This window comes from Heteronotia binoei, chromosome 6, assembly GCF_032191835.1.
Source record: "Heteronotia binoei isolate CCM8104 ecotype False Entrance Well chromosome 6, APGP_CSIRO_Hbin_v1, whole genome shotgun sequence".
Taxonomy (NCBI): Eukaryota; Metazoa; Chordata; class Lepidosauria; order Squamata; family Gekkonidae; genus Heteronotia; species Heteronotia binoei.
The window spans coordinates 74,244,519-74,267,945 of NC_083228.1; the positions used below are offsets into that span (position 1 = coordinate 74,244,519).

General features: G+C 40.8%; 1 protein-coding gene across 1 annotated transcript; it reads right to left on the bottom strand.

The window, feature by feature from the left end:
• Positions 1-1,704: 1,704 nt before the first annotated feature.
• On the bottom strand, positions 1,705-23,006 carry TAF5 (TATA-box binding protein associated factor 5). Its single transcript, XM_060241722.1, has 11 exons — positions 22,414-23,006; positions 19,848-20,082; positions 18,279-18,594; positions 15,558-15,721; positions 14,787-14,922; positions 9,690-9,810; positions 7,813-7,942; positions 6,754-6,918; positions 6,250-6,427; positions 3,799-3,976; positions 1,705-2,783 (listed from the first exon to the last, which is right to left on the bottom strand). Exons 1-11 carry the CDS (start codon positions 22,940-22,942, stop codon positions 2,566-2,568), a joined length of 2,370 nt encoding a protein of 789 aa, XP_060097705.1. The 5' UTR covers positions 22,943-23,006; the 3' UTR covers positions 1,705-2,565.
• Positions 23,007-23,427: the final 421 nt, after the last annotated feature.

Consider the following 23,427-nt stretch of genomic DNA (forward strand, 5'->3'; position numbering starts at 1 on the left):
CTTGCCAGGTATTCCTGCATTTCTGGAACATATTGCACATTTTCCTGCTTAAAATGTAAATTGTAAGTGCTGTTAATCCAATTGTAGTATGAGAGAAACATATTTTAAGATTTCTGTTCTGTTACATTATTTACATCTACACCTTCATGTGAGGAAATGAATTTTACCAGAAATGCTTTTTTACTAGCAGGCTCAAGCACTTTGCATAACACAGAATTGTTTTAAGATGAGTGCCAGTTACACGACAGTATTCCTGGTTTTGTACCAATTGGTGTTCTGTTTTTCAGCATGAGTACAACCAATTATCTATAGGGAAATACAGTGTTAAATGGATAATATTCCTGCATTATATCAGGAAAAGTTAGATTTCAAAAACTGTTTCAATACCCAGCTAGAGCCAAAACACCGTATCTTTTAATATTTTGATAGTATTTGTTTTTTTTTTAAACAGAGGTCATCATCTTGTTGCTGGAGCAGAGGCTCAACAAAATGGGTTTATTAACCAAATTATGAAATGCTTCAGGTTTTATTACTGAAAGTGTCAGTTACTTAGTGTTCCTGTAAACCAAGAATAATTGTAATGAAAATACCACTTTCACTCCTATTGATAAGAACTCATATCACCTATCCAGAGAGCCAGTTTGGTGTAGTGGTTAACTGTGCGGACTCTTATCTGGGAGAACCGGGTTTGATTCCCCACTCCTCCACTTGCACCTGCTAGCATGGCCTTGGGTCAGCCATAGCTCTGGCAGAAGTTGTCCTTGAAAGGGCAGCTGCTGTGAAAGCCCTCTCCAGCCCCACCCACCTCACAGGGTGTCTGTTGTGGGGGAGGAAGGTAAAGGAGATTGTGAGCTGCTCTGAGACTCTTTGGAGTGGAGGGCGGGATATAAATCCAATATCATCATCATCTTCTTCCAATTTTAAAATATAGTGTATTAGTAGATCCTGAGTACCATCATTGGAAGGAATGCACACCTTTACTATTTGTTCCAAGTCAATATGTGGATTTCATATAGAAAATCCCCTTTGCCCTCCGGCCTACAGTCAAGCAATATACAATGACAATTATATTACTGTGTAAGTGATAGAGATGTTTATTTCCCAGTTATTTGCCCTTGCTTCACTCATTTAGTAAATGTAATAATTTGTAACAACCTTAATTTAGGATTGCTTCCTTTTTAATGGCTATAAATTCTGCAGTGCAGACATGATAGTTACAGTGACCTGTTGCCAATTATGATTCTGTTGTGTTAGAAATTTTTTCATCAGTTACAAATTGTAAAATCAGTATATACGGTGGGTCAGGGAATACTTAATTGAAACAAATGTCCCTCATTAGTTAACTGTAGGTGTATAGTTACTGTGCTGTCACCACATAGCTGACAAGTGTCTTACTAAACAGTTATCCTGCAGTTCCTTGTCAGCGTGAAATGCTTAACTGGCTTCCCCTCTTCACCCAAAATAAAGGATATATGCAATTTTATATGTTTCAGCTCAGTGGTAAATATCAAGAGGAACTGTGACATAAGTGACTGGGGAAAAAGCTTAGAATTTTTATTGACCCAAAAATTTTTCTCAAAATGAATTGTTCCACTTGTCTTTGCGAAGAGAAAGCATGATGGGATTAGTTCCACTTTTCCTTAAGAAAATAAAGCTTGATGGTATTAATTCTAATAGACACTGCAGCAATATTTCATGTAAGAATTGCAGAGAATAATTTGTCTTTATTACAAAGTATCAAAAATATAAAACTGTACAAAATGAAAAACCATGGCAGTTTAATTTTTTTAAAAAAACGTGTGGCTCATTCATTTCCTGCCAGAATTCAACAACTGGTAGACAGCTCAATCTGTGTTGTAACTGAACATATGAATTATAGTTACTAACCCATTCTAGAAAAGCAATGTGGTGTTACTCTAGTATACACTTTATAGGGATGTGATTCTATACTTCTGTCCCAAAGTAATTTAACAGAGGACAAAAAACAGTACCCCAATTAAAGATTGTCACAATTTAAAAGGTCCATCTCTAAAGCATCATTCAAATTTTGTCAGCAGGCTTCAATATACTCAATCTGTACTGTCCTCCTTAGAATAAATAAGGACCTCACGTAAGACAAATAACTATGTTCTCTCCATATTATAAAAAGAACCCACAGTTCCATGTGGAAGCTCCTACTGAAGTTCGTGGAAGTGGTTAAACCCGGAAAAATGACAAAATAAGTGCTTTTAAAAAGCTGTTAAATAATGTGTTGTTTACCTTTGATTTTACAACTGGTTCTGCAGTTTGGAGCTGAACAACCATTTCTTTGCTGAGGATAAGAGACTACCTGTACACTTATCTGAATTAAACTCCCCCTCCCCCATCAAATTCATGATTTCAGAGTCCAGCATTTTCCAGTGGAGCTTAAAACAGTTACTTGAAGGTGCTGCTTGGGTCATAGTTTATGTTGCTTGTTCCAACAGAAAAGTTCGTTTCAGTTCATCAGAGTCTTAAATAATACAAAATATTCTACAGCCTTTAATTCACAAGGCCTTACACAACCAAGTCTTGTAGTTTCATAGTTCACTGGGAACTGTATGCGCCAGCAGAAAGAAGCAGATTTCTGCGAGTGAAATGGAGATGTATGACGGGAGTTGATTTGGTCATATAGGTACCTAACAACAAGTCCTGAGAGCTTTCAGGCAGATTTATATGTCCAGTGGCTGTGGTAAAATCATCTGTTTCTAAGTCCTCAAAGGCTTTCAAAGCATCCCACAACTTTACTGTGTTATCCATTGAACCTAACAAGAAATGGGACAAAGTTAACACATTCTACATTTATCAATTCACAGTATAAGTAAATCCATCCAGTAAATATGTTAATCAGGTTGCCAAATTCAAAGTATCTTGGAGTACTAGTGCAAATGCATTTTTGTTAGAAAAACTGTCAGTACTTATGTGAGGTGGTCCACCAATTTCTCCTCCCTCCGTTCTCTTTCTCTGGCAGTGGAGCAGTCCAGCGCATGAGCATCGGGACTTGAGAGTCCCTCCCAAAAACTGCTGATACTCAGTACCAGTGAGTATCATCCCCCCAAAAAAGTCCTGAGTGTTATAGCAACTCATTGACACAGGATTCACAAGCATTTAAGATGAACATAATAAGCTTGAGTAGCAACACTGTTTCTAAGTGCACTAAGATCAGAGACAAAGACAAAGGGTGTCCTAATATAAAAGGGAGCACTGAGAACACACTGCATTCAGATAGAATCGCAGAGTTGGAAGAGACCATACAGGGCATCTAGTGCAACCTCCTGCTCAATGCAGGATCAGCCTACAGCACTCCTGACAAGTGTTTGTCCAGCCGCTGCTTAAATACCGCTAGTGAGGGGAGAGCTCACCACTTCCCTAAGTGGCTGATTCCACAGATGTCACAAATCTGAAAAATGGGCATAAATATAGTTTGCTACCATGTTCCTGTCCTCCTTTCCCATGTGGAACACAATTGAGGATTTCCATGTTTCAGAAGCCTTCAATCACGCTTCGGTTTCCCATGATGCCCTGGTAAACTGCAGTTAATTCAAGTTTAGAATCCTGGCTTGGGAGGAAGAACCAATTTGCCTATGAGGCTAGGGCAATTTAGAATCAAATTTTAATAATAATAATAAACAACTACATATGTATGATCATCGTGGCAAATTAGTGTTCTAAAATTAGGTGGCTTCAAATGAACTCTGTGCAGGAGAAGCATGAAGGCCCCATGCAATCACAACAGCCGTTATTTTTGATTCACTGAACAAGAAATCTTGATTTACACACCTGATGCTAAAATTTCTCCATCTCTACTGAACCGGAGTGCAGAGACTGTATCTGTATGTCCTTTTAACTCCCCTACCATCAAACCATGGCCAATATCCCAGAGAAGCACTCTTCCATCTGTAGCTCCAGTTGCCAAGAATCTTCCATTAGGAGAAAATGCTAATGAATGGACTGGTCCCTAGAACAAAAAAAGGTAAAACTATTACAGAATGAAGTTTTTGCATCTAAATACTCATGTCTATACGTTATGATTTAAAACAGATTTCAAACATTATCAACATGAACAAGTTCAATTTTTTAGGTTCTGCTGACAGACTGCCTGGAACCTTCTTAAACTTGCTTCTAGTATTATGTAATTTTGCTATGTGGCCAACAGTAGATGCATGCACATGGAAACAGACCATGGTTTAGGAGCAGAGCATCTGCTTTGTATGCAGAAAGTATCATGAGTGAAAAGGATCATGTAGTAGGTGATGTTAAAGGTCTCTACCCTCTACCCTGAATGCTACTGAAAAGTTGGCATTTTCATACACCAACTGACAGCCCACTCACAGCTTTGCCCTAAGCATGGACTTGCAAATGATGTCCTACTGTTAACAAGGTTTACTTCCCAGAAAGGATCAGTCTTTAACATCTTACTGGGTTCAGTGGCATTTACTCCTAGACAAGCGTGCAAAGGACTGATTCCATGCACAATTACCTAGAAATCTCACGTAGGATGCATTCACACTACACTAAATAATGCGTTTTGCTACTGGATTTTTACTGTGTAATAGCTAAAATCCAGTTGCAAAACGATTATTTTTAATGTGAGATTTCAAAATCTTGAAGGTGCCACACCATTTTGGGTGTTTTTGTGTGTGGGTGTACCAAACTTCAGTGTAAATATGGTTAGGTATAATGCCATAAAGTCCACCCTCCAAAGCAGGCATTTTCTCTAGGGGAACTGGTCTCTGTTCTGTGGAGCTGTAATTCCAAGCAATCTCCAGACCCTACCTGGAAGCTGGTTTAAGTAAACATCAGTAGGATAAGATTTCGTAAATCTAACTATGATATAATTTCGTATACTTCATATGTGATCAGTACTCTTATTGAGTCACTCCATGTAATCCATCTTGAGTCCCAGTGAGCAAGGCAGAAATAAATAAATACAATTATTACTGGGCATCAGTTCTGTCTCATAAAATTAAAATGGCATTTAAAAGAAAAACACATTTCAATTGTTGGTTGTTGTTAGAAGGTCAGTCAGCCACTTCCCCTCCCCCATAGCATAAATAGACATCACAATATGGACACAAAAATATACAGCAAATCTTTTGTTTCATCGAATGCTCAAATTTTTATTGTTTGTCATTTGCATCTCAGGATGTTTAAAAAACCTGCCCTGAGCCAGTCCTACAGGAAGGGCGGGCTAAAAATTCGAATAAAATAAATAAAAAATAAACCCATTATTGGATCTTTCATTTGCAAAGTAATTATACTTAATTACCTATAGATTAATCACTTTAAATTGTACATTTTGATTTCTAGCCTCAATACACACATTTCTCTATAATGACTTTGATCTATTATAGAGAAATGTGTGTATTGAGGCTAGAAATCAAAAATCACCTCTAAGGCACTTTCTACCCATAGTGAAGGTGTTGAAATGGTCACTGATTTCATTTCTCATTAATCCCACCAAAAAACTCAATTTCCCAGAATACTTAGAAAATTTTTAAAGAGTGTCTTAAAAGCGTGCATGCACAAACAGGTTCTGCACATGCGGTTCCTTTTCACGTTTATGCTTGTTTGGTCAAGACGGCTTTTTCAAAACCTGGTAAAATAGCAGGAGACTGGGGGTGAGATTTTTTTTGATAGAAAGCAACATTTTCAAAGTGTTTCCTCATTTGCTAGTAGAAGTGGCCTGTGCATTTGCTCTTGTCAGAAGCATGGAAATGGGCAAAAGATTCATGGGTGAGGGTTTGGAAGAAGAGGAGGAGGATGAAGAAGAGCTCCCAGAAACTCCTAATGGGAGGAGCATCAGTTAGAAAATGGGAGGAGCATCAGTTACAAATCTCCCAGCTCTGCCATCTTTTCCTTCACTAGCTTGTGAGAAGCGGCAATGCTTCTTACCTAACAAGGGAATCTCTGTCCAAATGAAGGAAGCCCCTTCCAGGTAAGAAGTGGTACTAGTGGCTTGCTTTTCAAATCTGGAACCAGAAACAAGGTTGCACCCCCACCCCCCAAAAAAATGAAACACAAGATGTGCTTTGAAGGTAGACCATCACCACTAGTTGGCCATCCCTATCTCATAGGATTTTTTTCTATATTTGGAAGCTTAAAGGGGTGGGGGAGAGACAACAGTTCTATTGGAATAACCACAAGGGAATGCTACAATTTTTGACTTTTAATTACATTGGCTGCATACAGAACATAAGTAATTTTAATATGAATCTAACATTAATTTACCTTATGTCCTGTGAAGATTCTCACACAATTCCCATTCAGAACATCCCACAGCCGCACTGTTCTATCTGCTGAGCCTGTAGCAACGTAGTTGGAGTTTGGGTGAAAACGTGTAGATGTGACATCAGCAAGGTGGCCAGCAAAAATCCGCAAAGGCTGGTAGTGATCTGTAGCCCACAAACTGAGACCAATAAAAAAAAATCATAACAAGGAAAGCAGAATTTGACAGTTTGTTCTTTAGGAAGAAACCAGTGTTTGATTCACAAGGACTTCCAATCTTATTATTTTAAAAAATTAGCAGATACTGCTTTGAGGATCTCATGGGGCTATCTGAAATTTTAACTATGGCCATGGATAGGCTAAATGAATGTCTAATTCTAAAAAATGAATTTGTTTTAATTTTTACTCTGATAAATTTTTACTTAAAGGATAGATTCTAGATGAGATTTACAGCTCACTGACACTTGCAAGTTTATATCTAGATGAAAAGCTTCTGTAGATTCTTACCGAGCCACTCTGTCATGACCACCTGACACAAAGTAATACCCATAGGGTGAGAACTGTGTGTCCCATACAGGGTAGTTGTGTCCTTTGTATCCCACCAGGCAAGAAAAGGTTAAGAGACTCCACAATCTGATTGTGCCATCCTCTGAAGATGATAACAAATAGTTCCTGTCAAAAACAACAGTAACACCATATGAAGGTAACAATCTCAACACTGAAAATATAATGCATAGTAGCACTGATAGTAATACATAGCATGTGTCAAATATATAATAAATGGTTAAGATGTTTATAGTAGTAGACCCACAGTTAAAAACCTCTTCATCTTCACCATACACCTAAGATGTTATTTCTTAATAGTGTTTTCTACAAGGAGAGTTTTAAAGACTTTATTTTCCCTTGCTCTCAATGGGAAGCCAAAGCAGCTTACATCATTCTCTGCTCCATTTTATCCTCACAACAAACCTGTAAGGTAGGTTAGGCTGTGTGTGACTAACTGACCCAAGGAATTTGTATGGCAGAGTGAGAATTCAAACCTGGGTCTCCCAGATCCTAGTCCAACCCTAACCACTAGATCTCTTAGGTAAAACAACATATAGACTACATGCTGCCCCATTCGTATCATATTTCTAAGTCTCAGTCTATCTGAATTGGCCTTTTTGCAAAGCTAGTTTTATTTTTTTTAAACCTGGCTTCCTTTGAACCTTCCAAATTCCTTAATTTGCACAAACACACACACATATTTAAATTCAGAAATTATAGCAAGAGGGGAAACGGGGAGTTTATGGACATAGCTATATTTGGCATAGGCATCTGGTTTAACACATGTAATGCTAGTATCAGTACATGCTATGCTACTGTTTACTATAAGCTTTTTGATATTGGACAAAGCCTAACTGAAGAACAGAGATTTCAAATAAGGTGACACTGGTAATGGTTTCAGCATCTAAGGAGATACAGATAAATACTCTGATGCTCACATCCATCTCAGAAGTCATGTTGACAACTGTCTTGAATTAAAAACTCTATTTCTTTTTAAACATTATGCTTGAGAGATTTTACCTATCAGGGCTGAAGCTGGTACCATAGACAGGTCCACTGTGACCATATAAAATCTTCAACTCACTTGCTGTTTTCTCATCCATGATCCTTTCTAAAACATCATCAGATTCTTTATCTATGAGGCTGAGATCTGAGGGGGGAAAGTTGAAGTTCACATTTACAGAGCTATTTCTATATCATAAAAGTAAACTTTTGTTTGCAGATCTTTTTTGGCCTATTAAAAGAACCAGTTAATAGAATTATAGAGCTGAAAGGGACCTACATAAGAACATAAGAGAAGGCATGTTAGATCAGGCCAATGGCCCATCCAGTCCAACACTCTGTGTCACACAGTGGCAAAATTTTATATATATATACACACACACACACTGTGGCTAATAGCCACTGATGGACCTCTGCTCCATATTTTTATCTAAACCCCTCCTGAAGGTGGCTATGCTTGTGGCCGCCACCACCTCCTGTGGCAGTGAATCCCACATGTTAATCACCCTTTGGGTGAAGAAGTACTTCCTTTTATCCGTTTTAACCTGTCTGCTCAGCAATTTCATCAAATGCCCACGAGTTCTTGTATTGTGAGAAAGGGAGAAAAGTACTTCTTTCTCACTACCTTCTGAGGAAACCTGTTCCACTGAGGAACCACTCTGTCAGGAAGTTCTTCCTGACGTTTAGCCAGAAACTCTTAATTTAATTTCAACTCATTGGTTCTGGTCCGACCTTCTGGGGTCATAGAAAACAACTCTGCACCATTCACTATTTGACAGCCCTTCAAGTACTTAAAGATGGTGATCACATCACCTCTCAGTCGTCTCCTCTCCAGGCTAAACATACCCAGCTCCTTCAACCTCTCCTCATAGGACTTAGTCTCCAGACCCCTCATCATCTTCACTGCTCTCTTCTGGACATGGTCCAACTTGTCTATATCCTTCTTAAATTGTGGTGCTCCAAACTAAACACAATACTCTAGGTGAGGTCTAACCATAGCAGAGTAAAGCAATACCATCACTTCACGTGATCTGGACACTATACTTCTGTTAATACAGGCCAAAATTGAATTCGCCTTTTTAGCCACCACATCACACTGCTAACTCATGTTCAGTGTACGGTCCAGTAAGACCCCTAGATCCTTTATGCACATACTACTGCCAAGACAAGTCTCCCCCATCCTATAATTATGCATTGGAGTTTTTTCCTACCTAAATGCAGAACTTTACATTTATCCTTGTTATAATTCATTTTATTTGTTTTAGCCTAGTTGTCCAGCCTGTCAAGATCATCCTGTATCCTGCCTCTGTATTCACGACCCTCCCAATTTCATATCATCTGGAAATTTAATAAGCGTTTTCCTCTATTCCTTCATCCAAATCACTTATAAAGCTGTTGAACAAAACAAGTCCCAGGACAGATCCTTGAGGCACCCCACTTGCCACACCTCTCCAAAAGAATGGGGAACCATTCACAACCACTCTTTGTGTGCAATCTGTCACCAGTTACAGATCCACCTAACAATGACAGGATCCAAACTGCATTTTACCAACTTGTCAACAAGAATAGTATGTGGAACCTTATTAAAAGCCTTGCTGAAATAACTGAAGTTGTAGTTGCTGAAGTGTGAGTACAATTAATGCTAGAATACCCTAAGTACTTTTCAATAGAATAATTCCATAAGCACAAGCATATTTTGCTGCAAATACTGTAACAAGTATTAAACAAGTATTTCAACACTACAGCCTCTTCCTAAAATCAGGAATACTCATACCAAATCTCCACTAGCCTTCTATTTGCAAGGAACTTAAAAACATATATACAGTTTTTCTTCTATATAAGATCAAGTGTCAGTTGTATAAATATGGAAGTTAAACCTATAAGAATTATATTACCTGATGCCGACTTTACACTACGTAGTTTTTTGGGTGTCACAGACCATACTCTGACAGTGGAGTCAGCAAAACCTCCTACAATCATGCTAGAGTCATCCGTAAAATCCACTGCTGTTAGGCCCTGTACATACAAAAAGTACTATTTTAAGAAGGTTTTTAATATGATAAATGATAAATATAAATTCTAAAATTACATGTTCTTATTTAAGGAGAATTAGCCACCAATAATACCTGAGATGGGAATGATCACATAATATAGCAAATCCTTTTGTGTGAAACAAATTATGCTATACTTGGGCAGAAGTAGCAGGGCCCACAATTTTGACTGGCTTGGATAGCCAGACATTACTTTCAGATGCCACCAAGATATGGAGGCTTTGAGAGAAGGGAGAATTTCAATCTCTCCAAATCTGGATTTAGAAACTCTGAAACATGAGAATCTCTTGTTTTTCAGTGTCTGCAAAGTCTAGTGTGGTGAGAGTTTGCCCATTTCCTCCCCGTTCCCCACTCTATGTATTCTAAAAGACTAGGCAAACAAGTCCAGTGTGGCCTGTGGCCTCTCCCCTCCCTCCCACAACTCCTGTAATGCATTGAAACCTTAGGGAACTATATTTCATGCTGGGAAACCAAGACCATGTGGTCATCAGAAAGATTCCTGGTCAGCACTGTATTTTTACACTCTATCTATATATTGTGGATCTCCTGTAATTTAAATAGCTGAAGGAAAGCTCTGAACATTTATAGCATTAATAATACATTTGATCAATGTCCACAACAGGGTATCAATGTGCACCACAAGATATCAATGAAACCTCTACCCGAAAATTCATTCTTTCCAAAATCAAACTTCATGCTTCTGTGCCTATCATTAGAAAGGGCAATGAAAGCAGGTGTTCTTGCATACCAATAGGCTCCCTAGGCACACAGAAAAAATAAATGAGAAAAGTATGCTCATTGCCCACCAGAAACCACATGTTGCTGAATATGCTAAACATGTGCTGGGGAAAATAAATGGCAAAGTGACTAGTACAGACATGCTTGAGTCGCTAAGAACTTGTTTCATCTTGGACTAGGTAACAAAATTAGGACTGAACATATGAAGCTGCCTTATACTGAATCAGACCCTCGGTCCATCAAAGTCAGTATTGTCTACTCAGACTGGCAGTGGCCCTCAAGGGTCTCAAGCTGAGGTTTTTCACACCTGTTTGCCTGGACCCTTTTTAGTTGGATGCCAGGGATTGAACCTGGGACCTTCTGCTTACCAAGCAGATATTCTACCTCTGAGCCACCATCCCTCCCATGAAGATGTGTGGCTAATAGTACAATCTTAAAAACTTACACCATTCTAAGTTCATTGAGGTCGGTGGGCACCGAAGGGTGTAACTGCTTAGAGCTGCATTGTACATACAGATTGTGACTCACAAGCTGAGTCTCAAAGAAACACTTATCCAGTGGAATACATATATGTTTGGTTTTACAGGCTTAAGCTTTCAATATTGGACAGGTAGGAATGCTTACAATACAATATATCAACTGCTTAGAGCTGCATTGTACATACAGATTGTGACCCACAAGCTGAGTCTCAAAGAAACACTTATCCAGTGGAATACATATATATTGCTGGTTTTACAGGCTTAAGCTTTCAATATTGGACAGGTAGGAATGCTTACAATACAATATATCAAGTGATATATATATATGAAATAATTATGAGTTATTGATCATTGTTAATATTCATAATTTCATCTAGTCAATAGCATAAGTATTATATTAGATAGTCCTGGTTCACTGTGTTACCTTGGACATTTATGTAGTGTATGACCCCACCACCTCTACAGTCCAGAGCCTCCACACACTTAATTGCACAGGGGACTTTATCATGTGATTTCTATTCCGCAGAGGAAAAAAATAAAGGAGAAGAGAGCTCAAGAATGAAACCTCTCAATGACTGGACAGACATTGGCTTGGATCTACTGGAGATGTCTACAGATGAAAGGGATTTTTGTCCCTGGAACAGAAATTGCCTGCCCTTCCCCCTGGCTGCAGCCCCAGTGCTTCTGGTGAGAAAGGAGATCACAAGGAACAGCTCTGCAAAGGAGATGAAAATCTGCAACAGAACAGGGGGAACTGGTAAAAATCGATTTGGCCTTCCATTCTTGGAAATCCTTCTACTGGATCCAAGCCATCATCATATATATAGTAGAAGGGCAAGGACACTACTCCTGGATAATGTGAACAGCTCAGGTAAAAAAAGTAAAAAGCAGACAGCTATGATTGTTTTCTATATTATTTATTTATTTATTTATATTGGGATTTATACCCCGCCCTTCGCACCGAAGTGTCTCAGGGCGGCTTACAACATGATAATTCAAATACTACAATTTAAAACACTTACAAGTAAAATTAAAACCATAAATTAATAAAAGCAAGATAGATAAAAACCGGCGGTCTACAGATGCATTTTGTTCCATCCAAAAGATTTCCTTGTCAGTCAGTATTATAGGCCTGCCGGAAGAGGGCTGTCTTACAGGCCCTGCGGAACTGCCCTAGGTCCCGCAGGGCCCGCACCTCCTCCGGCAGCTGGTTCCACCAATAAGGTGCCGTTACTGAGAAGGCCCGATCCCTGGTGGATTTTAGACGGGCCTCCTTTGGCCCGGGGACTACCAACAGGTTTTGTGAACCCGAGCGTAGTACTCTCTGGGGAACGTGTGGGGAAAGACGGTCCCTAAGGTAGACAGGTCCTAGGCCATATAGGGCTTTAAAGGTAATAACCAACACCTTGTACCGGACTCGGAATATTACTGGCAGCCAGTGCAGATCCCGGAGCCCCGGCCGAATGTGCTCCTAATAACAACATATTTTATTGAAGTCACCTTACAGCCTGATTCTAACCATGCCTTTTTTTACTGTAAAGTCACAGCTGATTTACAGCAACCCCACAGAGTTTTCAAAACAATAGATGTTCAGAGGTGGTTTGCCCCTGCCTGCTTCCACATCATGACCCTGGTGGTATCCCATACTGCTTAGCTTCTGAGATCAGTCAAGATTAGCCTAGCCTGGGCTATCCAGGTCAGAATGCTTTTGCAGTAATGAACCCTTTTTTTCAGAACTTACTTGAGGAGTTCATCCTAACTATGATTTACCCTATATGTTTTGACTCTCAGGTATTTCCCCTACAGTGATCCTCCTTTGATGAACCCTTTTTTTCAGAACTTACTTGAGGAGTTCATCCTAACTATGATTTACCCTATATGTTTTGACTCTCAGGTATTTCCCCTACAGTGATCCTCCTTTGATACAGTGATCCTCCTAAAAGAGCCATCTTTAGATCCGGCCCAATTGACACACTATCGGCCGGTTTCAAATTTGCCCTTTTTGGGCAAACTTATTGAGAGGGCAGTGGCGACGCAGTTACAGACTTTCCTGGAGGACACTTCCGTCCTTGACCCATTTCAGTCCGGCTTTCGCCGGGACACGGGACGGAGACAGTGTTGGTTGCCCTGGTGGATGACCTTCAACGGCATCTGGATCGGGGTGGCTCGACGGTGCTGATGTTGTTAGACCTGTCGGCTGCGTTCGACACGGTCGACCATCGGCTACTGACGTGCCGCCTCGCCGACGCGGGGATTCAGGGGTTGGCCTTACAGTGGCTTTCCTCTTTCCTGGAAGGTCGGGGACAAAGGGTCGCAATTGGGGGGGAGCTATCCCGGAGGCGCACACTCGATTGTGGTGTGCCCCAGGGGGCGGTTCTCTCCCCGATGTTATTTAACATCTATATGCGGCCTCTTGCCCAGATTGCCCGAAGGTATGGGCTGGGATGTCACCAGTATGCTGATGACACCCAGCTCTATCTACTGATGGATGGCCAACCTGTCTGCGCCCCGGAAAATCTCGACCAGGCATTACGGGCCGTGGCTGAGTGGCTCAGACTGAGTGGGCTGAAGCTAAATCCTCCGAAGACAGAGGTCCTTTGCTTGGGTCGCCGCGGCCCGGGGAGGGGGATCTCCCTACCGGCTTTTGACGGTGCGCCGCTGATGGCGGCGGACAGGGTCAAGAGCTTGGGGGTGCTGTTGGAGCCTTCCTTAAAGATGGAGGCTCAGATAGCAGCTGCTGCCAAGTCCGCATTTTTTCATCTTAGGCGGGCAAGGCAGCTGGCCCCCTTTCTGGAACGCGACGACCTAGCAACAGTGATCCATGCTACGGTCACCTCAAGGTTGGACTACTGCAATGCCCTCTACATGGGGCTGCCCTTGTCTCGGACCCGGAAACTGCAGCTGGTGCAGAATGCCGCGGCCCGGCTGCTATTGGGTCTCCCAAAGTGGGGACACATCCGGCCGGGTCTCCGGACTCTGCACTGGCTTCCAGTGATATACCGAGTCCGGTACAAGGTGCTGGTTATTACCTTTAAAGCCCTATATGGCCTGGGACCTGCCTACCTGAAGGACCGTCTTTCCCCACATGTTCCCCAGAGAGCACTGAGGTCAGGAACACAAAATCTCCTCACTATCCCCGGGCCAAAAGAAGCCCGTCTGAAAGCCACCAGAGAAAGGGCTTTCTCCGTTATGGCCCCCGTATGGTGGAATCAGCTGCCGGAAGAGGTGAGGGCCCTGCGGGACTTGGCGCAGTTCCGCAGGGCCTGTAAGACGACCCTCTTCCGGCTAGCCTACACCTAGCTATGATGACAACTGATGTAACTGGCCAGCCATCTGTTTACAGGAAATTGAAATATTCTGTTTTAAAGTTTTAACTGTTTAAATATTTAATTGTTTTATACTTAATATTGTTTAAATTTTATGTTTGATTAAATTGTTGGAAGCCGCCCTGAGCCATTCGTGGGAAGGGCGGGATATAAATCTCAAATAAATAAATAAATAAATAAATATTTAAGAGGTTTCCATGAGATTGGTCTTGGCTATAATGTGAACATTAATTGTCTGTAGGTTTATGAGTTCAAGCACAGCAAATATTTAATTAAGCAGTCACTTAAAAAAAAAACCCAACCAGTTATCAGAGTCTTAATTCTCCTGCAAGTGCCACGGCAGGCTTAGTGCAAAAGTATTCTATGAACAGTGCCATTGATCAGTACTGCATACTAACCTGATAAGCATTAAGGAATGTGTAGAAACAGATAGAAGGCAAGCAGTCTGGACCAAGACGCACACGCTTAGTGGCTTCCTTCATATTCATTATTTTATCCAGCTTGTCAGAATCCTTCAGCTCAGGAAGGGGAATTCTGTATGAAGAACAACACACTTCAAACAGAGCAGGAATGCCTTCATGCCATGAACGTACAAGTGACATTTGGAGGAGGAAAGGCTGAATTCAATAACACTTAAAAATAAATTTTGCATGCTTCTTATTAAACCAAAACACTTTTTGTTTATACTATATATCTTGTCACTTTCGTCACAAGTCTTTCCTCCATAAAATAAAACCTGTTTATTAGTACTGTGCCATGACTTTCCTCTTAATGTATGTAATGCTGCCACCAGGAATTTAATTCCAAATACTGTATTTAACGTTCCTAACTTAATTGTGCCCAAGCTCTAAGACTTCTTCATTGTACTATGTGACCCTAAGGATGAGACTCTTATAATTTAATATCATACGCCTCCAGGTTAATATAATTTATTTGTAGAGTGTATTGGTTTCAAGATGTTTATAGCTTCATTCTTAGGCGAATAATAGTAACTTCTGACTGAACTTACACTCTTTCATTTCACACACTCCTCACTCTCAAATCCTCTTCCTAACTCAACTTTTTGACAGCTTCTGTTTCTCACACTCCAAAGATTAAAATACTTCTGTCCACTGACATTTTAGGTAGGATCCATGCCATTAACTGGTCTTCTCTAGTTTTAAAATTACCTGTTCTGAGGAGGAGCATTTGGATCTTGCTTTTTACTTTTTGATCCCATACTATCCTTTTTTGGCTTCTTCTTCTTTGGCTTACCCTCCTCATTTTCTCCCTCTTCATCTTCATCATCCAGAGGTAATTCAATTTCTGGTTCTTTTAATAAGCCGAAAAAGACCTGCAAACCAACGTTTTAAGTACTTTTATGATATAAAAACAGGCTTAGTGAAATGCAGAACTAGTGAGATAATACCTTCTATTGAATTGTTAAATGACTTAAAAATAAATGTGCATATTTCCTATTAAACGACAACAATTTTCACTTATGTAATGAAGGTATATAGTTAAGAACTGATAATCATATGTTAGTGATAAAACAACCTTTATTTCATTAGCATCTAATTAAAGAGATATCACATTATAATTTCTGATAAAAGTTAATTACACGCCACTATCTAGCGGAATATTTTAGGTGTGATGAAGGGCATGGACATGCCTTGTGAGATTTGTTACAGTTTAAAGAAAAACAGTAGACTCTATTATATCCTGCATGTCACATCACAAATATATTTTGCAGCTCTCATAAGTTTTAAAAATGGTTTGCCATGCTATGAAGGCAATTCCTGTTGACAAAATACAAATTGAAAGCTGTCTCGTAAGGTGCACAAAATTAATGTGGTCTTTGGACTGCAGCCCTTGGGGCATTTGGAGAGCTTCTGTGCATACAACAGAACTTTCTAAGGCACTTCTTTCTATTTCAGTTGCTTGAAAAAAATTAGTGTCCACCATCTAATCTAGCACAAGATGGTGCTATTCAGAAGAGAAAATAACAGAAACTCAGTATACACAGGCCTTGAATTCAACAGGAGTTCACAGGAGCACAGCTCTTGAACCTTTCTGAAGGTTTCCCCTCCTCCTCCCCACCTACTTACCTTGTCCATGGAATAGTAGGTGCAGCTGCATAACAATCCCTAGATGAGCTCCACAACCTATTTTTCTACAAAACGATCCCTAAGTATACATATATACATGGTACATATACACCTTTCATGTATTGCAGCTCCAAAGTTTAAAAGATGCAATGTCCTAATAGCCGTATTTAAACCATCAGTCAGTCAAGCTGCTTCTGTCAGTCAAAGGCAACCAACCTCTGTTCTGGCAGTTTATGGCTCTCCCTACTCTCCTACTGGCTAAGCTGCCTGTCACTCTGCTTTGCAGAGGAGAGAAAGACAGCCTTCCCTCAATTGGCTGAGGGACAGAGGAGGAGAAAAACAGTCATAGAGAAAGCCCTCTCTGAGGGAAGGAGGTGGAGGGAAGGCTTTCTCACGATTGGCTGAGAGAGAGGAGGAAAGACTCTCTCTCGATTAGCTGAGGACTCCCTGGATTGGCTGAGGACTCCCCCCTTTCCTCCTCTGGAAGGGAAGCAGACAGAGACAGGGAGGAAAATGGCATCCTGTACCAGCAGGCCAGATACAGAGAGAGAGAGAGAGGGAGAGATTGAAGTCCTTTGCTTAAGACCAACAATGTATCAGAGAGAGACTGTTGGTCTGAAAGGTATCACAAAAGGCTTCTGAGGGAGAACTCATTGGGGCCAGTCCTAACTATGGCTTCCAGTTCCAGGTTGGTGGGAAATTCATGGAGATTCTGTGGTGGAGTTTGAGGAGGCCACAGGAATTAGAGCTTCAGAGCAGGGTCTACCAGACCCAAGTTCTTGCTGTGGAAGCTGACTGGGTGATTTCGGATCACTCACAGACTTTCAGCCTAACCTGTCTCACAGGGTTGTTGTTCAGATCAAAGGGGGGAGAAAAGAATGATGTAAGCTGCTTTGGTCCCCACCACTGTGGAGAAAGACTGTCCTTTCCCTAGGCAGAGGCTGCAGGGAGGGGGAAGGTGATAGAAAGCTGAAGTCAGAGGGGCAGATAAAGTGAAGGAGATAGCGATTACAACTCCAGGTTAGGAAATTCCTGGGGATTTAAGAGATGGAGCCTGGAGAGGGTGGGGTTTGAAGAGGGGTGGGACTTCAAACAGGTACACTGCCATACACTGCACCCTCCAAACTAGCCATTTCATCCTTGGGAACCACTGTTGCCAATCTCCCGGTGACAGCTGGAGATCATTCAAAATTACAACTGCTTTCCAGATGGCAGAGATCAGCTCCCCTTAAGGTTGTGGGGGAATAAATGCCTTCACTTGGGTGGGGGAGAAGACAGTAAGGGTGGGGGGGGCACTTGCCATGAGCCTCGTTCCACAGCCTGTTGTATTTTTCTCTTCAACTGGTCTTATTCCAAGTTATGCATAAGACAGTTCACTAAAATTTTCTTCTACAGGGGATCCTGGAAAGTCTTAAGCATATTGTCTCCTGTCCAGAATTAAATTTCTACATCCCAAGTAATGCTGATCAACTAGCTGTACTATACTGACCAAAGCTGAGGGCCAAATTGTTATCAATATCGAGATAAAAACAGACATTCATGAGGATGGTCTCAGAAAGCTGTCTCACCTTCTTTCATTTGATCTATCTATGCAATAAAACTTATTTACTGCTTTCTGTCTTTTTCTGTCAAAGAGTTGCTGAATTAGTTCTTTGCTCTCTAGAACCAAAGTATAAGTTGGTATGAACAAGTATAAGACCTCAGCAATCAAGAACTCCCACTGGTCTGTCAATCTAGATAGCCCCGACAAAATATTGTCTGTGATGTTATGTCCTACTGAGTGTAAATATATCAGCATCATACCTTTGCTTTGTTAGCCTCTCGTTTTGCCTCGCCAGCCAGACTTCCTACCATAGCATCAATTTGTTGTTTACTGCGAGGCATTCCATCAAATATATCAATGTAAAGATGCTCTTGAACAATATTCCAGATCTGATTGTTCTGTTTTTCCTGAAGGTGTCTCTTCAAGAGCTGGTAAGAGTCACGGGAAATGCGTAGCACAAACTTGCTTGTTCGAAAATCCAGCATTGTCTCATTCCCTCTCATGTGCTCTTTTTTGGTTAAACTTGATAATACGCGCAAGTCATCCTGGTAATAACACTCCTGATCTCCATGAAACCTAGAAGAAGGATTTAGAAACTTAAAAGATGACAGTCTTCTAAACAGCTTGAATTGTATGTTCCTCAGATCATCTTGAAAGAACAGTAAGCAGGCATTTACCACAGACATTTGCTTATCCCAAAGCAGAGAAAACAACAGTTGGGACTTTTCTCTGCTGTTAAGAGAAACACACTATGTAGCAGTAAGCAGTATGAGCACAAAAACTAAATGATCTAGAAAAATGTTTAAGGTTCCTGAGTATCTACATAATAACTTTTGGAACTCAAGTCACAAGGCACTTGAGATTCTTCCAGCATTGGGCACAGACATACTGCCCTTCCTCTCAGAGCAGTGCTTGGTGAGAACTTTGTCCAAAACAGGAAAGAATACAGTTTCAGTGAAACCACCTTAACAGCATACACAAAAATTGTTTTAGTCCAGAAAATGAAGTTTAAGAAGTAGAGAGAAATGCACATAAATAAAAGTATTAGAATGCAATACAATCAACTTGAATAAATTATATTTCAGGTCTATAGAATTACAAGTAAAGCAAATATGTATATATACAACAGTTATTTGCTTGAAAATAATTCTAATTAGCACTGGAGGAGGAGAGTTATTTGGGGGAGGGTTGTATTTTGTATGTTTAAACAGAATATCTAAGCCAGTCTGAGTCATGGAGAAAGGCATGGTATAAATGTTTTAATAAATAAGCACCTACAATACACTAATGTACATAATAGTTGAGACTGTCTTAATTGTGTTATATGGGATCTATCATACCCTCCACAATGTAATGCCCTGGACCGGGGGTAGCCAAACTTGCTTAACGTAAGAGCCACAGAGAATCAAATGAGAGAGGGGAGGGAGGGGAAGAGAATGGAAGGTAGATGGGGAGAGAGAGGTGGAAAGAAAGCAACTTTAACTCAAAATGCATTCTCCAAACCACCAGCTTGAAGAAGTGATTTAAAGGGTCAAATGCTTTCTCCAAGCCAGCCAATAGGGTGGTGCAGACTTCGAGAGCCAGACAATATGCTTCTGAGCCACAGTCTGGCCATCCCTGCCCTGGACACTTACTGGTTTTCCTTCCCTTCCCAAGAGACATGTTCAGAAAGCATATGGTATTCCTGATGCCTGTCTTGAAAAAGAACCACACAGAAAAATGCTACATACGCTGCTCCCAGATCACTACATAGCCTGAGATCTAAAACAGATTTAGCTATCTAAAAATGAGAAAACAAAAATGAAATTAGACGTATGAAATTATATTACTTTTCAAAGAAAGACTTTGCTTCATTTTCATGCCCATTGTAGACTAGCTCCAAATACATATGCACAAAGAGAGGATAAAAAAGCTGAGATAGCTCAGCTCGATGACAGTCCAGAGCACATTCAATGAAGTGTTTCAGTCCACTATAATAGTCTTCATAGAGTGCTGGGTCTCCCTGCTGGTTGTAGGCAGACAACACTGCACTCACATCTGGCTGATCTTCCATGAGGACACCAACTGCAAAGTATCAACATATCAGGGTAAATAATCTTGTACTTTGTATTGTAATACTTCAATCCTAAACATCTTTACTTTGAAGTTCCACTAAAATTCATTGACTGGGATGACTGAGAGGATGACAATACATAAACAATTTAAAGCCTGATTTCTTTTACGCAGCATTTTCTATCATATTCCAGATATAATTATGGTAAAGTTGAGTCTGAGTTGCATAAGGAATATAGAATATATAATGAAAATAGTAACAAATTGTTTTGCTGATGCTGGAAAAAGTATTATGAACATATTTTTATCCAGTATATTCAATCCTTCATTAACTGATTAAATATTACACGTACTTCAGTGCTAAGAATTTCCACCAATAAATTATAATTGACTAGTGAAGAGTCCCATTGCTTAGTGCTGATAGATATTTGGGAACGGATACTATACTGTTGCTCTTGTTTGTTTTGTAACGTAAGAACATAAGAGAAGCCATGCTGGATCAGGCCAATGGCCCATCTAGTCCAACACTCTGTGTCACACAGTGGCCAAAAAAATTATATATATATATATATATATATATATATATATATATATTATATATATATGTGTGTGTGTGTGTGTGTGTGTGTGTGTATATATATATATATATATATATATATATATACACACACACACACACACACACACATATATATACACACACACACACATATATACACACTGTGGCTAATAGCCACTGATGGACCTCTGCTTCATATTTTTATCTAACCCCCTCTTGAAGCTGTCTATGCTTGTAGCCGCCACCACCTCCTGTGGCAGTGAATTCCACATGTTAATCACCCTTTGGGTGAAGCCGCCACCACCTCCTGTGGCAGTGAATTCCACATGTTAATCACCCTTTGGGTGAAGAAGTACTTCCTTATAATGTATTTAAATGTATTTATTTAATTTAACATATTCAGAGGCCCACCTTTCTCTCAGACAAGTGTGACCAAAAGCTGGTAACCAAGTAAAAGTAGTTCAAGCAATCCCAGAATAACAGAACAGTAACAACTGTAGCAAACACCCTGCAAGCCTGGCCAATGGGCATTAGGCCATTCATGCCCTAAAATGCTAGCAATTAACAATCTCAAATTTCTCTCTCTCCTTCTTCAAAGGTTACTTATAGAAGTCTCAGCAGTTTTAAATGGTTTTCATTTGTATATTTCAGCTTGAACTCAGAAACACACAAAACTGCCATACATAATAAAACCATCAATTCTCAGGGGTGGCAAACTCATTTGTTATAAGGGTCAGATTTGACATAAATGAGACCGTCAGGTCGGACCATGTGTATAATAAAATATAATTCCAGGTAGCAGAGCTACAAACTTTATAAAAAACACAAACACAATTAAAGATTTTTAAAAACTGAAAATATGCTTAAGTTAGCAGTCTTGCAATATTTTATTTAACAAGTCTCTGATAACTGACACCTGAATTAATGCATCAAAATCTGGAGACAATGTCTGTGCTGTAGCAATCTTGACTAGGCTGTTCAGGGGTGTGTGTGTAAACTGCAAGCCTACTTTTGATTTATTGACATTTATTGCAGAAATCTCATGGTCAATGCTTTGAATCTAAGACCCCAGTGGAAAACATGAAATTTTTCAGGCTGGGCATTGTGAGCTTTTATACACAAGTTGTTATATGTGCTGGTCAGCCAATGGAGAAAATTTGCTCTGTAGCTCTTGTGTGACTGAGCAAGCCTGGCAAAACAAGCTGTGGTGCAGATGACAGTGAGGTGCTCACAGGCCTGATCTGGCCCTCAGGCTACACATTTGACACCTCTGGTCTAGATTAATATGATCTACTCAATCTATCAGAACCTCTTCAAGACCTCATGAAGAGAAAGCTGCTTCCTAATCTGTGAGTTTTTAACTGGAGATACCATGGATTGAACCTAAAACATTCCGCATGCAAAATACATACTCTGCTGTTGAGGCACTGCTCATTGTAATATTGCAAACTACTTTGGGAGGCTCTCTAAATGAAAGCAGGAAGAAGTACAGGAAATTATAAATTATTTAATGGAACGTTCCCCAAAAAAACTCAGCATGAAAATGAATAAAGCTCCAAATTAGCATCTAATTTTTATTTCAGGATCCATGGCTATGTGAATTTTAAAATTAGAAGCAAGGTCACTGCCAACCCAAATCTGTGTTACTACAACATACAATTTTCTATTCCCGTTATGCGTGTAATAACTATTAATTTTTTTACCTCTGCTGTCTTAAGTACTGTGCAAAATAACTAAAGGTAAAGTTGCATAAACTCAGGGGAGCGGTCCGCACGCCTTCTCACCTTTCCCGGGGGGTCCCAAGGGCACCGCAGGAGGGGCCGTGACAGCTGCATGAGCAACGGCAGCCCCCACCTGGCCAAAAGTGATGGAGCTGAGCAGCACTTCCCCAGGTCCGGGGACAGCGGCCCCGAGGCTGGATTCCTGCCCTTCCCCACCATGAGTCGCCTGCCCTCCGGGCGCCGAGGGACTGAGATCAGCCGCGACCTCATCGTTGAGCAGCCGAGCTTCCCGGCGGAGAATTTCTTCAGACTCGCGGAGGTTGCTACGCCGCAGGAACTGCAACACTGCCAGCAAGGTCTGCCGATCGGTGGGCAGCTGGGAAGCGGCCGGTTGAACAGTGGGGACCACTGGGGGCTTCGAGTCAGCTGTGCCCACCACCGTCTCCCCGTCCGTGAGAGGAGCAGCAGCGGTTGAGGAAGGAGGAGCGGGAGCGGAATTTGCCGGGGACTGAGGTGGAGGCGGTGGAGCTCCCCCATCGGGGTCTGGTTTCACCGTTACCGCCTCAGCCGGTTCCTCCGGCAGAGCCGCCATACCGGCCCTCAACGGCCTCGCCTGTTACTCAGGCAGCCCGCGGGTTTACGACACTCAGGGCATAGTGAAGCCAAGAACGCTTAGCGACAGTCCGGCTGTTGCTTTACGGTATTTCCGGTTTCTGTTAACAAAAAAAAATAATTGTTGCAAGACTGTTAAACCGGTTGTTGGTGGAGTACGGGTTGGTTGAGGCTGTAAAATCCGTGATTTTTGGAGAAAGTTTAAAGGCATTTAGGGTTGCGGCTAAAATGTATTCTGGTGAAATCGTCTTCCTTTGAACCAAATGCATTGCATAGAAGTAAATTGATTGATTTCAATGGCTCCCTCTCGTGTAAACAAATATGATTGGAATCGAAGGTTTAAGCCGCAGCTCAATCCCTGACCTGTTAAAATACACATATTGACCGCCCACTTACAGCTTCGACCTAAATATGGACCCGCAAATTATGCCCCACTGTTAACAAGGTTTACTTCCTAGAAAGGAT

Bases quoted from the DNA above. Each gene is read 5' to 3' on its own strand.
- TAF5 (XM_060241722.1), bottom strand. From the start codon at position 22,942: ATGGCGGCTCTGCCGGAGGAACCGGCTGAGGCGGTAACGGTGAAACCA. The intron at 9,811-14,786 runs GTTAGTATGCAG...TTGTATGTACAG, and splicing joins CATTCCTTAATGCTTATCAG to GGCCTAACAGCAGTGGATTT. The intron at 6,428-6,753 runs GTAAGAATCTAC...TATTGGTCTCAG, and splicing joins GGTCATGACAGAGTGGCTCG to TTTGTGGGCTACAGATCACT.